The 15,815-nt window shown below is 37.2% G+C and overlaps 1 protein-coding gene across 1 annotated transcript in view; it reads left to right on the forward strand.

Annotated features, from left to right (window-relative positions):
• UNC13C (unc-13 homolog C) overlaps positions 1-15,815 on the forward strand; it is a 644,738-nt gene that overhangs the window by 373,445 nt on the left and 255,478 nt on the right. Inside the window, 1 exon segment of the mRNA XM_070377927.1 lies at positions 8,411-8,539. Coding sequence (XP_070234028.1) covers positions 8,411-8,539 — 129 coding nt within the window.

Raw genomic sequence — 15,815 nt, forward strand, 5'->3', positions numbered from 1 at the left:
TGCCATCATCGACTCAGTGGACATGAGTTTGAACAAACTCCTGGAGATAGTGAAGGATAGGTAAGCCTGGTGTGCTATAGTCCATGGGATTGCAAAGAGTTGGACATGACTGAGCAACTGAACAACAAATATTTACACATTGTTCCAGTTTCTGGAAAGTTAAAGCGATACCCAGTCCTGGCTCACTAGGAATGTTTGCTCACTGACAAGTGATGCCTGCCATTGACATTGAGTGGGTGGGGAAATGGAAATGAGGGCGGGGAGTGCCAACACAGTGCTCCAAACCTGCCATTCTTAAGTCAACAGCCTTGTGGTGTTTAGGAAACAAAATCTTCTTAAACTTGCAGCTCCTCCTCCACCACCCTCACTAATAACTGATAACCTTGCTTCCTATTTCACTGAAAAATGAGGAGAGTTTCCTCAAGCTCTGACCACAGATACCTGCCACCTCCCCCATCTGCCTGCTTACCTATGCCTGTGTCCATAGTCTAATTTTGTTTTGCATTGTTATTGCTTAGATATTTGTTCTCCTAAAATAAACAGCTATATCTTCTACTCATGCAATTAATTTCCTCCCCTCCTGATGCCAAAAATTTGGCCTCTGTGCACTGGTACTTAATCAAATCTCTGAGACAGTTTTGGGTGAAATAGAAAAAAATTCATCAAGTGCTATGGGGGGTGGGGGAGAAGGTAGGCCCAATGTTGCTGATTTGATCAAGGTGTGCTCAGGGCCTGTGCTTCTTTGATTTTGTCTGAGGTAATCTCTTTAATTTCTCTGGTTCCTTTCATCTGGCCTCAGGTGGACTTCTCTAGAATGAATAGTGCTGACATTTTCCATGTGTTGGACTTTAGTTCTATAAAGAGTTTACTGATTTTGTTATGTGTGTTCCTTGACGTTAAAGTTAAGTCGCTCAGTCGTGTCCAACTCTTTGCGACCCCGTGGACTGTAGCCCACCAGCCTCCTCCATCCATGGGATTCTCCAGGCAAGAATACTGGAGTGGGTTGCCATTTCTTTCTCCAGGGGATCTTCCTGACCCAGGGATCAAACCCAGGTCTCCCACATTGCAGGTAAATCCCTTCCAATTATAAATCCTTGAGGTTAATCCCTTACAATTATACAATGGAAGTATAGATTCAAGGGATTAGATCTGATAGACACAGTGCCTGAAGAACTGTGGACAGAGGTTCCTGACATTGTACAGGAGGCACTGATCAAAATCATCCCCAAGAAAAAGAAATGCAAAAAGGCAAAACTGTTGTCTGAGCTCGCCTTAAAAATAGCTAAGATAATAAGAGAAGCTAAAGGCAAAGCAGAAAAGGAAAGATATACCCATTTGAATGCAGAGTTCCAAAGAATAGCAAGGAGAGATAAGAAAGCCTTCCTCAGTGATCAATGCAAAGAAATAGAAGAAAACAATAGAATGGGCAAGACTAGAGATTTCTTCAAGAATAGTAGAGATACCATGGGAACATTTCATGCAAAGATGGACACAGTAAAGGACAGAAATGGTATGGACTTAACAGAAACAGAAGATATTAAGAAGAGGTAGGAAAAATACACAGAAGAACTAAACAAGAAAAGATCTTCATGACTCAGATAACCATGATGGTATGATCACTCACCTAGAGTCAGACATCCTGAAATGCAAAGTCAAGTGATCCTTAGGAAGCATCACTACAAGCAAAGCTAGTGGAGGTGATAGAATCCCACTTGAGGTATTTCAAATCTTAAAAGATGATGTTGTGAAAGTGATGCACTCAATAAGCCAGAAAATTTGGAAACTCAGCAGTGGCCAACAGAAATGGGAAAAGTCAGTTTTCATTCCAATCCCAAAGAAAGGCAATGCCAAAGAATGTTCAAACTACCCCACAATTGCACTCATCTCACACACTAGCAAAATAATGCTCAAAATTCTCCAAGCGAGGTTTCAACACTATGTGAACCATGAACTTCAAGATGTTCAAGCTGGACTTAAAAAAGACATATGAAACAGTGATCAAATTGCCAGCATCCTTTGGATCATTGAAATATCAAGAGAGTTCCAGAAAAACATCTATTTCTGCTTTATTGACTATGCCAAAGTCTTTGACTGTGTGCATCACAACAAACTGTGGAAAATTCTTAAAGAGATGGGAATGCCAGAGCACCTGACCTGTCTCCTGAGAAACCTGTAGGCAGGTCAAGAAGCAACAGTTAGAACTGGACATGGAACAACGGACTGGCTCCAAATCGCGAAAGTACATCAAGGCTATATATTGTGACCCTGCTTATTTAACATATATACAGAGTAAATCATGGAAAATGCTGGGCTGGATGAAGCACAAGCTGGAATCAAGATTGCTGGGAGAAATATCAATAACCTCAGATATGCAGATGATACCACCTTTATGGCAGAAAGGAAAGAAAGAACTAAAGAGCCTCTTGATGAAAGGGAAAGAGGAGAGTGAAAGAGTTGGTTTAAAACTCAACATTCAAAAAATTAAGATCATGGCATCCGGTCCCATCAATACATGGCAAATAGATGGGGAAGCAATGGAAAGAGTGAGTGACTATTTTTTTGTGCTCCAAAATCACTGTAGATGGTGACTGCAGCCATGAAATTAAAAGATGCTTGCTCCTTTGAAGAAAAGCTATGACCAACCTAGACAGTATATTGAAAAGCTGAGACATTACTTTGCTAACAAAGGTCTGTCTAGTCAAAGCTTTGGTTTTTCCAGTGGTCATGTGTAAATGTGAGAGTTGAACTATAAAGAAAACTGAGCACTAAAGAATCGATGCTTTTGAGCTGTGGTGTTGGAGAAGACTCTTGAGAGTCTCTTGGACTGCAAGGAGATCAAACCCATAAATCCTAAAGGAAATCAGTCTTGGATGTTCTTTGGAAGGACTGAGGTTGAAGCTGGAACTCCAGTACTTCGGCCACCTGATGTGAAGAACTCTGATGCTGGGAAAGATTGAAGGTGGGAGGAGAAGGGGATAACAGAGGATGAGATGGTTGGATGGCATCACCGACTCGAAGGACGTGAGATTGAGTAAGTTCCAGGAGTTGGTGATGGTCAAGGAAGCCTGGTGTGCTGCAGTCCATGGGGTCACAAAGAGTTGGACATGACTGAGCAACTGAACTGAGGCTACCAGTTCAGTTGGGTTGCCTGCCCGAAGGCTGCACTTTGTTTCTTGGCTACTCTGCCCTTATCTCTGCATCCCCTCCCTTCACTGATTTCTTGTTCTTTCCCTAAGTCCTGTCAGACTCTTGTGACCCCATGGAGTACACTATCTCCCAGAGTTCACTCAAATTTATGTCCATTGAGTCAGTGACACCATCCAACCGTCTCATCCTCTTCTGCCCCCTTCTTCTTTGCCTTCAGTCTTTCAGAGTCTTTTTCAGTGAGTCAGCTGTTCGCATCAGGTGGCCAAAGTATTAGAGTTTCAGCCTCAGCATCACTCCTTTCAAGGAATATTCAGGGTTGATTTCCTTTGGGATTGACTTCCCTGATTAGCAACTGTTTGAACCTGCCCTGTGAAACTCAGACAAGGACATAGAGGCTGAACAAAAAGGGTCCAGCGCCCAGGATCCTCATGGAGTCCTGCTCGGTTTTACTCCTGAGTTACTAAAACAGTCGTCCAGCAATCTTCCTCACTCACCTGAATTATCAGTCTTCCCCTCTCCACTGGATACTCCTGTTCACCAAACATACTATCATTTCCAGCCTTAAAGATATTGCTTCTCTCCATTTTTTTTTTTCCAGTTACTGTGTGTATGTGTGTGTTAGCTGCTCATGTCCAACTTTTACTCATGTCCAACTCTTTGCGACCTCCATGGATTGTGGCCTACCAGGCTCCTTTGTTTACTGTATTTTCCAGGCAAGATTACTGGAGCAGGTTGCTTTTTCCTCCTCCAGGTGATCTTCCCAACCCAGGGATCAAACCTGGGTCTCCCACATTGCAGGCAGATTCTTTACCATCTGAACCACCAGGAAGGTCCCTGGTACCGTTACTACTCTTATCCTTTTTTCCTTTAATACTAAGACTCATCAAAATAGTCCTTTTAACATTTTGTTCCAAATTTATTTTCTTCCATTATCTTGTGAACACATTTTCTCCTTCTAGTGTCATTTTTTCCCCTCATTGTAGACAGTAAATTTCACTCTTCTTGTCAAGTTCTATTGGTTTTGACATGTGTGGTTATCATAACTACCACTATAATTAAGATACAGAAGTTCATAACCCTCCAGGGTTCCCTTATGTTTCCCCTTTACAGCCAGCCTCTCTCCCACACCCTGATTTGTTATTGTCCCCTATAGTTTTACCTTTACCAGAATATTGTATGAATGAAATAATCTTTGTAGTGTAATATATTGGCTATTCATCCATCTTGTTGAGTGTATTTACAGTTGATTCTTTTTTTTTTTTTTTTTTGCTGAGTAGTAATCCTTTGTTATGTATGTACTACATGCATTTGGGTAGTCTTTAGTTTTGGGTCATATCAAATAAAACTGTCAAAAATATTCATATATGTTTTTGTGTAAACATACATTTTCACTTTCCTTGGATAAGTAACAAGGAGTGAGATTCTTCACTAATTTGTTAAATGTATGTTAAACTTTACAAGAATTGCCAGTTGCAGTTGTTCTACATCTTCTGGGGAAGCTCTTGTCATTTTCCATGATTTTATTTTATTTTTAGCCATTTTACTAGGAATAGAGTTGTTTCATATTGTGGTCTTAATTTTTTCCTTCTATAAAATTATAATTAATAACGTTGATGTGCTTTACTGGGCTGATTTGCCAATTGAGTGTCTTTTGTGAAAAACCTGTTGAAATGTTTTGACCACTTTTCATTCTTACTGTTGAGTATTAAGTTCTTTGTATACTCTGGATACAAATCTTTTGTAAGGTACTTTATTTCCTGATATTTTCCTCCTGTCTGTGCCTTGTTTCTTCAGTCTCTAACATTATCTTTGCATATCAAAAGTTTTTAATTTTGATAAAATCTATCAGTTTTTCTATTTGGAGATAGTGCTACTGGCTAAGAAGCTAAGGTCACAATGAAATTTTTCTATTTTTCTTCTAAGTGTTTTATTTTACTTTGTTTAGTCCTGTGTTTCATTTTGAGAGTTTTTTTTTTTTCCAATAAGTAAAGAATGAATCAAGGATCATTTTACTGTATATGCATGTTCTGTAGTTTTCATACCATTTCATACCATTTATTAATATGCTCATCCCTTATACATTGAATTGCAGTTGTATCGTTGTAAAACTTCAGTTGGTCACATTTGTTTGAGTCTCTTTCTGGACTCCGTGATTTCCAAATGTCTATACTTTAATCATCACCATGTTATATTGTTTGCTGAAGCCTTATAGCAAATCTTAAAATTAGATAGTGTGCATCTTCCACTTTTTTTTTTTTTTCAATATTGTTTAGATTATATTAGTTCTCACTGGGATTTTGGTTGGGATTGCATTAAATGTACAGCTCAATCTATAGAAAATTAAAAAAAAATACTAAATCTTCAATCTATTTTTATTTGGAACCAACTCCAGTCAGATTTTACCCCATCACTTCATCAAAAATAATTTTGTCCAAATCACCAGTGACCATCACTTTGCTAAATATAGTGATCAGTCATCAGTCTTCATCCTATGGTGTTCAGTATCACTTAATATATCTCATCAATCCTTTCTCCAGGAAAGTCTTTCTTCTCTAGATTCCAGGACACCCCTCTTAAACTTATTTTTCCTCCTATCTCAGTGGCTGTTTTTTTTTTTTTTTCTTTATTGCTTTGTTCTTTTTCATTTACTTAATGCCATACGGCTAGAATTACCCAGGGTTTACTTTTTGGAACCCTTCTCTTCTCTGTACTCATCTAGTTTCATTTCTTTAAATTCTTCTCTAAAGTAATAATTCTCAAATTTTGCCACTAGTCCAGGCATCTACACTACTCCAGGCTCATCTACTCAGATGTCTATTTGAAATCTACTTGTATGTGTAACAGGCTTATCAGTATTAACTTGTCAGAAACTGATCTTTTGATCATCCAAACACAGACTTGCTCATCTAAGTTAAAGCCACTTCCATTGTACCAGTTATTTAGATTGAAATTTTGGTGTTGTGCTGCCTCCCACAGGCCAGCTTGCCCAGCTTGCCCAGCTTCAAGACCAAAGAAAGAGCCTGGAGTCAGCAACAGACATCAGTGGTTTAATTGATAGGGGGATCTTACTTGTCTGAAACAAGGTCTTGGAGTGACATCCCACTGCGTATCCCAGACAGTGGACAGAATATGGTGGTCATCTTCATCCTGGGAAGAAAGTGGGGTTACCAGATATATGGGGAATTGATGTCCCATTGACTCATCCATTACCAGAGAAACCAGCAGAGGAGCATGCCCTTCACCACCCCTTTGATAAGTTATTATGGGCTTCCCTGGTGGCTCAGAGTTTAAAGCATCTGCCTGCAATGCAGGAGACCTGGGTTCGATCCCTGGGTTGGGAAGATCTCCTGGAGAAGGAAATGGCAACCCACCCCAGTATTCTTGCCTGGAGAATCCCATGGATGGAGGAGCCTGGTGGGTTACAGTCCATGGGGTCGCAAGGAGTCGGACACGACTGAGCAACTTCACTCACTCACTCACTCAAAGTTAGATGAATCGTTAGATGGGGCCTGGGGCAAGTATACAGGAGATCAGTCAGGTAGTAGGGTGTAGCTGAAATAGACACTAGTGGAGCAGTGGATGCACAGAAAGCAAGACAGCCGTCTTGGGTGACCTGATCATACACTTCCGGTTCTGACACATCTCTTTCTCTGACATAAGTCATCCAGTTTGTCAGAGAATCCTGTTACCCATTCCTTCAAAAATTAACCAGAACAGAACTTCTTCTAATACCTCCTCCTAGCTTTGCATGATCATAATTTAAGTACTATCCTCTCAAGACTGAATTACTGCACTATTCTCATCATTGGCCTTTCTGGATTTTTCCATAGACAGCCTTAAGACGGCATAAGGGAACCTTTTTAAGAAGTGTGTTAGGTCACTTTGCTCTTCTGCTCAGATAGTCCCCTTCCTTCCTCCCTTGCTTAAAGCTAAGTTCTAGAGTAGACTATGATTTTTTTCCACTGGTCTCACCCTCTTCTCTGAATTCATCTACTATTAAAGTCCTTTTTATTAAATTCTGTTTTAATGAAACCCTTTCTATCCCTCTTTGTCTGTTTTTCTTTCAGGATGCAATACAATATAATATATCTTATTGGTTTCTTTTATTTTCTACTAACATTTAGTTCCATGAAGAAAGGGATTTCTGTTTCTTCTGTTCCCTGTAGTATTGCCATTGTCTGATGTATCAATTCAGTTCAGTCGCTCAGTCGTGTCCAAAGCTTTGCGACCCCATGAATCGCAGCACTCCAGGCCTCACTGTCCATCACCAACTCCCGGAGTTCACTCAAACTCATGTCCATCGAGTTGGTGATGCCATCCAGCCATCTCGTCCTCTGTCATCCCCTTCTCCTCCTGCCCCAAATCCCTCCCAGCATCAGGGTCTTTTCCAGTGAGTCAACTCCTCACGTGAGGTGGCCAAAGTACTGGAGTTTCAGCTTTAGCATCATTCCTTTCAATGAACACCCAGGACTGATCTCCTTTAGAATGGACTGGTTGGACCTCCTTGCAGTCCAAGGGACTCTCAAGAGTCTTCTCCAACACCACAGTTCAAAAGCATCAATTCTTCGGTGCTCAGCTTTCTTCACAGTCCAACTCTCACACCCGTACATGACCACTGGAAAAACCATAGCCTTGACTAGACAGACCTTTGTTGACGAAGTAATGTCTCTGCTTTTGAATCTGCTATCTAGGTTGGTCATAACTTTCCCTCCAAGGAGTAAGTGTCTTTTAATTTCATGGCTGCAATCACCATCTGCAGGCTGATGTATCAGTTCAGTTGAGTTCAGTTCAGTTGCTCAGCCATGTCCAACTCTTTGCGACCCCATGAATTGCAGCACGCCAGGCCTCCCTGTCCATCATCCCGGAGTTCACTCAAACTCATGTCCATCGAGTTGGTGATGCCCAGCCATCTCATCCTCTGTCGTCCCTTTCTCCTCCTGCCCCCAATCCCTCCCAGCATCCGAGTCTGATGTATAGTAGGTGATAAATATTTGTTGAGTGGTTGGATGGAAGGAATGGATGATATTGTGATGGGTAACTTCAAATGTTTCTATTTAAATATTTGTAACTATGTTCATTTTCTCTGAGTTGTTATATTAAGAAGTTAAGATGGGTGTTTATACCTTTAAAACATTTCTCAGACCACATTTTTCCTGGATACAGAAAAGTCAACTAAAAATGTTTATAGAATATTGCTTGACTATTTTTATATAGTTAATACAGTGTTATATTTTTAAATTTAAGAAAATAATTTGTATACCAGGTTCTGGAGCTGCAAAGCCCCCCTAAGGCCAGCATGGTGGTGAAGGACTGCGTCAGGGCTTGCCTGGATTCTACGTACAAATATATATTTGACAACTGCCATGAACTCTATTCCCAGCTAATAGACCCGGTAAGAAAAAATATGTGTCTATTTTCTGTTCTAATGTCTGCTTCCATAAGTAAGTGGGAAAGTATGTTCATTCAACTTACATTACCTGCAGGTTATTAGAATTTCCATATTTTTTCTTCACATTTGAATGTCACTTTAATGTACATGAAACAATCCACTCCTTGCAATAACTTCTTATATTAATGGTGGATATTATTCAAGGTTTCAAGTGAGGAGTCAGTTTCAAATAAGTGATTGTCTTAAAGTCACATAGTGGGAAAGTGGAAGATTTGGTACTAGAATTTAGGATTTCAACTTCTGCTCCTGTGTCCTTCCCCTAACTCATCCTGCTTCCCTTATCATTTCTATCTCACAAAAATGATAGGTGGGGACATACTTATAGAACACCAGGGTAACATACTCACATATGTAAATTTATTATTAAGAAATATTTCTAAATACAAAAGAAACTACAGAAAATAAAAATGCATATACTTACCACTTAGATGACCAGTTGTTAGCGTTTAGTAATATTTGTTCTGCTCTTTATTGTTTAAAGGTTTTAAATAATAGACATAAATTGGCATCTCACTTTGTAGTTCTTTCAAATTTCATCCTCCTCCTTTTGTCGTCTTACAGAGATGAACGCTATTTTAATGTTAATGAGTTGGAACATCTTTGCATATATGCTCAGTGAACAATTCAGTTTTATTTTCTGTGTGTCGCCTATTAATTCCTTGCTGATTTTTCTCTCGGCTTGCTTGCCTTTTACTTATTAATCTGCGTAAAATTCTAAAATGTGTTTTGGATACTAATCTTTGTTGGTTATGTGATTCATTTATTACGTAAATACAAGATGTATTATGTCATATATCTTTTTGTTGCATCAAAGTTTTTTAATACACACTATGTTTTATATATATTGCTATTACTTCTGTAGAACTATTGTTTGGGGATGACTTTTTAATATGATTCTACTGCCTATTCACTTCCCTGAAGAAAGCCATTGTTCCAATAGATATTGAAAACCATTACCCATGGAACTTCTTGGTTGCTTAGAGTGGGGCAGAGTCTAAAAAGTGTATGTTGGATGAAGGCCAGGAGGATTCTTTCAAACAAGGTTTCATGCTAGGATTCTTATAGTATTACTCTTTCTGGGTCAATAACTCCTTAGCCTAATAGGAAAACAAAGTAAAGCTGGAATCTGTCATTGTATAAGCAAAACAACATTTAACTACATAATTGTTCTTAACTTTATCATTTCTGCTAAATGTGTGCTATTAGTAGCTTGGAAACTTGGTTCTCTGGGATTTCGAGGGATTAAATTGTCCCTGACTTCAAATCTCCCCTTGGGTGGCTTTCTAATGGCCTCCCTTTTTCTACTCTCTGTTCTTTATCTTCCTCCCACAAAACTCTCTCAATTATTCCTCTACATTTTGAACATCATGGTCTTTATTTCACACAAAATATAAAAATTAGGCTTTTTATTATACCATGTAAGTTACCCATACATAACTTCATAAGCAATCTTACCAGACTTTATTATCTGTGATTTCTTACTTCCTACAGTTTCAAACACAAACTGGCCCCCTCTTCTGAGCCTTAAATTCTATTATTTTCTGTGAGTTGATCATCTTCTTTTACATCCATGTATTTATCCTGTTCCATATGCCTAAAATGTTCTTCCCCCATCCTCTGTCTTCATCAAAATCCAACTTAAATATGACCTCCTTTCCTACTAGTTCACACTCAGTGGATGAATCAAATCATCAAAATCAAGTGACATGCCTTAATATCTTTCAAGTATATTAATAATAATAATAAACAAGTTTTATTTATACGGTGTCTCAGATGGTAAAGAATCTGCCTGCAGTGCAAGAGACCTGGGTTCAATCCCTGGGCAGTGAAGATCCCCTAGAGAAGGGAATGGCTATCTCCTCCAGTATTCTTACCTGAAGAATTCCAGGGACAGAGGAGTCTTGTGGGCTACAGTCCACTGGGTCACAAAGGGTCAGATATAACTGAGTGGCTAACACACTTTAGAGAAATATGTGCAATTCCCATAAAGCAAACATACCTCTAACAAAAAGCAAATAAATTATCACATAAAAATTAATATAGCTTAGTATCTGCTGACTTGGCTTTAAAAAGATGTTTACATGATTTTCTAACCTTGTATTCATGTAAGATGCATATGGCATTTGAAAATCAAGACCAAAAGAGGTGCTCTATCACAGGAGACCTTCAGTGCTTGCCTAAAACCTCTTGCCATTGTATGGGGTCATGTTGCAGAGTCCTGGATGACAGGATATGGAAGGAATTGATGGATTTCCCATCTAGTCCCAACCTTTAAACATAAGTCCACAATGCCTTATTCCCCATTGTCTTTACCTACCTGGATTTGCTTCACCTCCCAAACCCTTTTCTGGCTAACTTGAGCTCACTGACCTTTTCTTCAGAAAGCCTCTAGGATCTCTCCCGGCTAAATTAGAAGTTGCTGCTTTCTGGTCTCATAATATACCCTGACATGTCTCCACCACCATGCTTATGATGATGTATGTATTAGACATATAATGTAACATTTGTCTGACCTGAGGCCACGAGTTTCATCTTTGTAGTTCCAGTGTTTAAACACTGTGCCTAACACAGAGTACAGTTGATAAAGTAATAAGAAATAAATTTTACAAAAAAAAGAAAAACACTCTGTTAGTTATTTATATTCTACTTCAATGACTCCACTCTAAGTCTGTAACCAAGAACATAATCTCTAATATTAGAGCCCCTGAGTTCAAATCCTGGCTGTAAAGCTTATTAACATGGTCGCCTTAAATAGGCTAGCCTCTACAAGTCTCAGTTTCTTCATCAAGATATACTTTTAGTGTTTATGCCACTTCTGTGTTTGAGTTCTCTGTAGATAATGTCATGCCTGAAACCAAAAAAACAAGAATTTCAGGGTTGTTAGGCACAGTATAATTCTGCTTATTTAAATGTGGAAGCTTACTTTCTTTCTCCAGAGGAGTTTTTAAGAACCATATACAAATAGTACTTAGAATAAAAATGAAAAACAAACAAGAGAAAAGTTGAAATTGTTGCAGTTAGACAAGATAGCTAGAAATGGCTGGCTGCACCCTCATGGAACAGCATTTATCTTGACTTAATCACGAGGCCCACATTTGTCCTTCAGTTCAGCATAACTAAGGACTCAAGTGTGGATATGTGGACATAGAGGATTGATCTCTTGCATAAGGATACATGAGGGATCAGTTTATAAACTAACCCAATATTCTAATTATTTTTTAATTAATAATGAGTTTTAGAATCTTCTCACAAGCTTATTAGCTTTTGAATAACCATTTTGATAAATTACCTCTTTGTAGCTTATGCTTATTTTAAAAAATAGAATCTCTTTTTTTACTGGTTGCTATTCTGGGGTTATTTTGTTCTTTGTCAGCTTTTGATGTTGCAAAGTTTTTCACAATCTGTCAACTTTATCTTTGTCACAGTGTACGTTTATTTAAAAAAAAATTATCAATCTTAATATAATCAAATTGACCAATTTTTCTGTTTAAAATATGATCTTTGAAGAATTAAAAAGTCTTTCCCACTCACTCCCAAATACAAGATCTCCTTATGTGGAATTTAACAAAATGGATGTGTTCTAGCTTAGTAATAATTATTGTTAATATCATCCAGCTAGTTCCCTTGCTGCTGCTCCTAAAGCAAACTTCAGATCATAGCTTTTCTTTTCACATAGATAACTTCCAGAAGAAGATAAGCCAAAACATCATCAAGTCTGTTTAAAGCATCTGTTTTTTGTTTTGTTTTTGCTTTTTTTCTCAAAGAAACTGTCATTAGTTTCCTGAGGTGTCCTCAGAACCTACACATCAGGCACTAGTGCAGAGACCCTGTGTTTGCCTCCAAAATCAAATTTCCCTGCCTCTTACCTTTGCGATAATCTCTGTCATGAATTTGTTATTAGCTTTCTCGTTGATCTTTATGAACATTTATAATACATATCTATTAACCATTTGTGATACCTGTCTCTCACATACTCCAGTGTACAAACAAGCAGTGCAGTGGTGTGGTTACATGTACTAACTCCAATACCGGACTAAACAACCTTTAGGTATTTGAGAGGAAATCTGTAATTTTTAAGGCTTAGTGTTGCTTTTTTGAGAACTATGCATACTGATACTTTTAAGTACATTTATTGATTTTGTTAATGGCTACCTATCACATAAATACACCACAATTTAAATAGCAGCTTCAGTGTTTCACTTTTACAAATAATAGCACAGTGAATATCACTGTGCTTTTAAAGAACAGAGAAATGACCTCCTTTCCTCTACTTTTCCATTTCTACTATCAATAATGCAGACTTGACTGTACCATGTGGTCACAGCACCTTCTTATTTTTTCACATCTTAAAATGTCCTAAACTTATCTGATTTCCATAGTAAACACTGAGTTTAATGAGACTAGAAGCTGTCTTATAATGTTATTCAACTTGTAGTACATAATGCTGTGCCTTAAGTACTAGAGCACAGTACATTAGCAGAAATTAGCAAAGAACTGCTTACTTCATAGAAAGTCTATGCAAAAATATTTGTGCATGTGCAGCAAAAGTATACTGCTATTCATTTAAAAATTTTGACCAAGATGTGTTCTGAAAAGTGAAGTTGCTCAGTTGTGTCTGACTCTTTGTGACCCCATAAACTGTAGCCTGCAAGGCTCCTCTGTCCATGGGATTTTCCAGGCAAGAATACTGGAGTAGGTTGCTATTTCCTTCTCCAGGGGAGAAGTCTTCTGAAAACTCTACAGAAGAAAGAAAATATCCTCCTATGATACCTTAATTGGAAACTTCTATGAATATATACATATCAAGTTTAAGAAAGTCTTCCTTGATTTGTAGATATGTACTTCTTCAGTTCTTTTAGTCAAAACTTTTGCCATAGATGTTTTTGTTTTCCTATTGTTTTTGCTCTAGATAATTAACTCTAAATAATTAATAAAAGGAAAGTTTAAAATAAAATATAACTTTGAAATTTACACGTAGGAAAATTCCAATTCTGTAATTCTTAATTTGAGATATTATTTAAATAATAATCCTTGAGGAATTAGCAAGAAAGTGTGCCTGACTTTTATTATATTTTCCCCCCGGCGATGAACTTTTTCTTATGCAATCAGTAGCATTAGTTTGGGGAATGGTGATCATTCTGAAAAGAAGATAACTTTTCACTACCTCATGTGATTATTATCTACACACTAAAACTGAGTAAATACAGACACATTTTAATCTTAATTTTCTTCAAATATTATTATAAATGTGTAAAAGAAAGTTTATGAAAGGAAATTTCATAAGTATAAACTTCATAATCAATATATAAATTCTTATAAAAATAAATTGTTTAAAATGAGTGGTATACTATTTATTGGGTGAGGAAAACAGGAACATAAGAAATCCAAAGCATAAAGAATTATTAAATAGTTATGTTTCCATCAATGTGTATTTCAGTTTTTCTGACCTAGGTCAATAAATTAATCGACAAGTGAACCTTAATAAATTCTAAAAGGATAAACAACATGCAGAGTAGATTTTTCCAGTAAGACTAGTATAATTTTGGTTCTAAAATTGGACTATGATAATATTTGAAAAGAAAATTATAAGCACATCTTGAAAATAAACAGTGATTTAAACATTCCAAATAAATTATCAGATGGCATATTTAAAATAGAACCAAAAATAAATAAATAAATAAAATAGAACCAGATCAAGCAATTTTGTCTTAGGAATGCAAGGATGATTTGACATTAGGAAAAAAAATTATCAATATGAATCACTACAGTAGTTAAGCAAAGGAGGAAGATCATATACTTATGTAATATATGTAGAATGAACATATGGTGAAATTTTATGCCTCTTTATGATCAAAGAAGAGACTCTTGAAAATTAGGAATGGAACAGATTTTCTTTTATTTAAGTTTACATTTAAAAAAATTGTGGCGAACGTTAACATGAAATTTAGGTACATTCATTTAAGAAATAAATAAGTATCTTATTAATACTACTGATTAACATACTCTTGAAGAAATAAGAGAATATAAATTAGAAAGGAAAAGAACTGTTGTAATTTATGAGTCATATGGATAGGAAAACTAACAGAGTTTACCAAGAGCTCTTGGCTCACATAAGAATAAATCTTACTTAACAAATACAAGAACAATGGAATTTCTTTACACTAAAAGTTGTGTTACTTGTATTACTAGGGAAAGGAACAGACAATTTAGAATGTTAGGAAAAGTGTCTCATCATATGGAGCTAGGGGAGTGGGCGGAGTTGTGGGAAGGACTGGTTTCTTAGTTAACACCATATCCAGTGTGAACTTGAGAGGATGAAAGAGGCAAGTGTAAATGGTAGTAATAATAACAATGTGTGTGCTTAGTCGCTTAGTTGTGTCTGACTCTTTGCAACTCCATGGACTGTAGTCCACCAGGCTCCTCTGTCCATAGCAATTCTCCAGGCAAGAACACTGGAGTGGGTTTCCATGCCCACCTCCTGGGGATCTTACCAACCCAGGGATCGAAGCCAGGTCTGCTGCATTGCAGGTGGATTCTTTACCATCTGAGCCACCAGGGAAACCCCATTAATAATGGTAGTATAGGATAATACCTTTCTGATGCATGTAGAAAAGACTTCTTAAAATTCCAAAGCACAAATCTTAATTTTCTTAATTTTGAGCTTCTTTATTTTTTTTATTTGTATTAATTTTTTTAATACCAAAACCATTTTGTATTGGGGTATAGCCAGTTAACAATGTTGTGGTAGTTTCAGGTGAACAGTGCAGGGACTCAGCCATACATGTACATGTACCCATTCCCCCCTAAACCCACCTCCCATCCAGGCTAGCTCATAACATTGAGCAGAGTTCCATGTGGTATACAACAGGTTTTTGTCGGTTATCTATTTTAAATATAACAGTGCCGAAGCACAAATTTCAAATAGAAAAATTGATCAATTTAATTATTTTAAAGTTGGCAATTTCTTATAAATGTACACTGTGAGAAAAGTGAAAGATCTTTGCAGTGTCAAAAGCTGACCTAGGACTAACGAATTCCAATATAACCAGGAAAAGAGATTCCAATTAAATAGGCACAAAAAATGAACAGGAAATTTATAAAAATGCTTCCTCAAGAGGCTTATAAGCTTGGAGAAATTCCTTAAACTCATTATTAATTTAGTCAAAACAACATTGAACTACTATCATATCCAGAAGTTTGGCAAAAATAGATAATGCCA

Source organism: Bos mutus, chromosome 10 (genome assembly GCF_027580195.1).
Source record: "Bos mutus isolate GX-2022 chromosome 10, NWIPB_WYAK_1.1, whole genome shotgun sequence".
In the NCBI taxonomy this organism is placed as follows: domain Eukaryota; kingdom Metazoa; phylum Chordata; class Mammalia; order Artiodactyla; family Bovidae; genus Bos; species Bos mutus.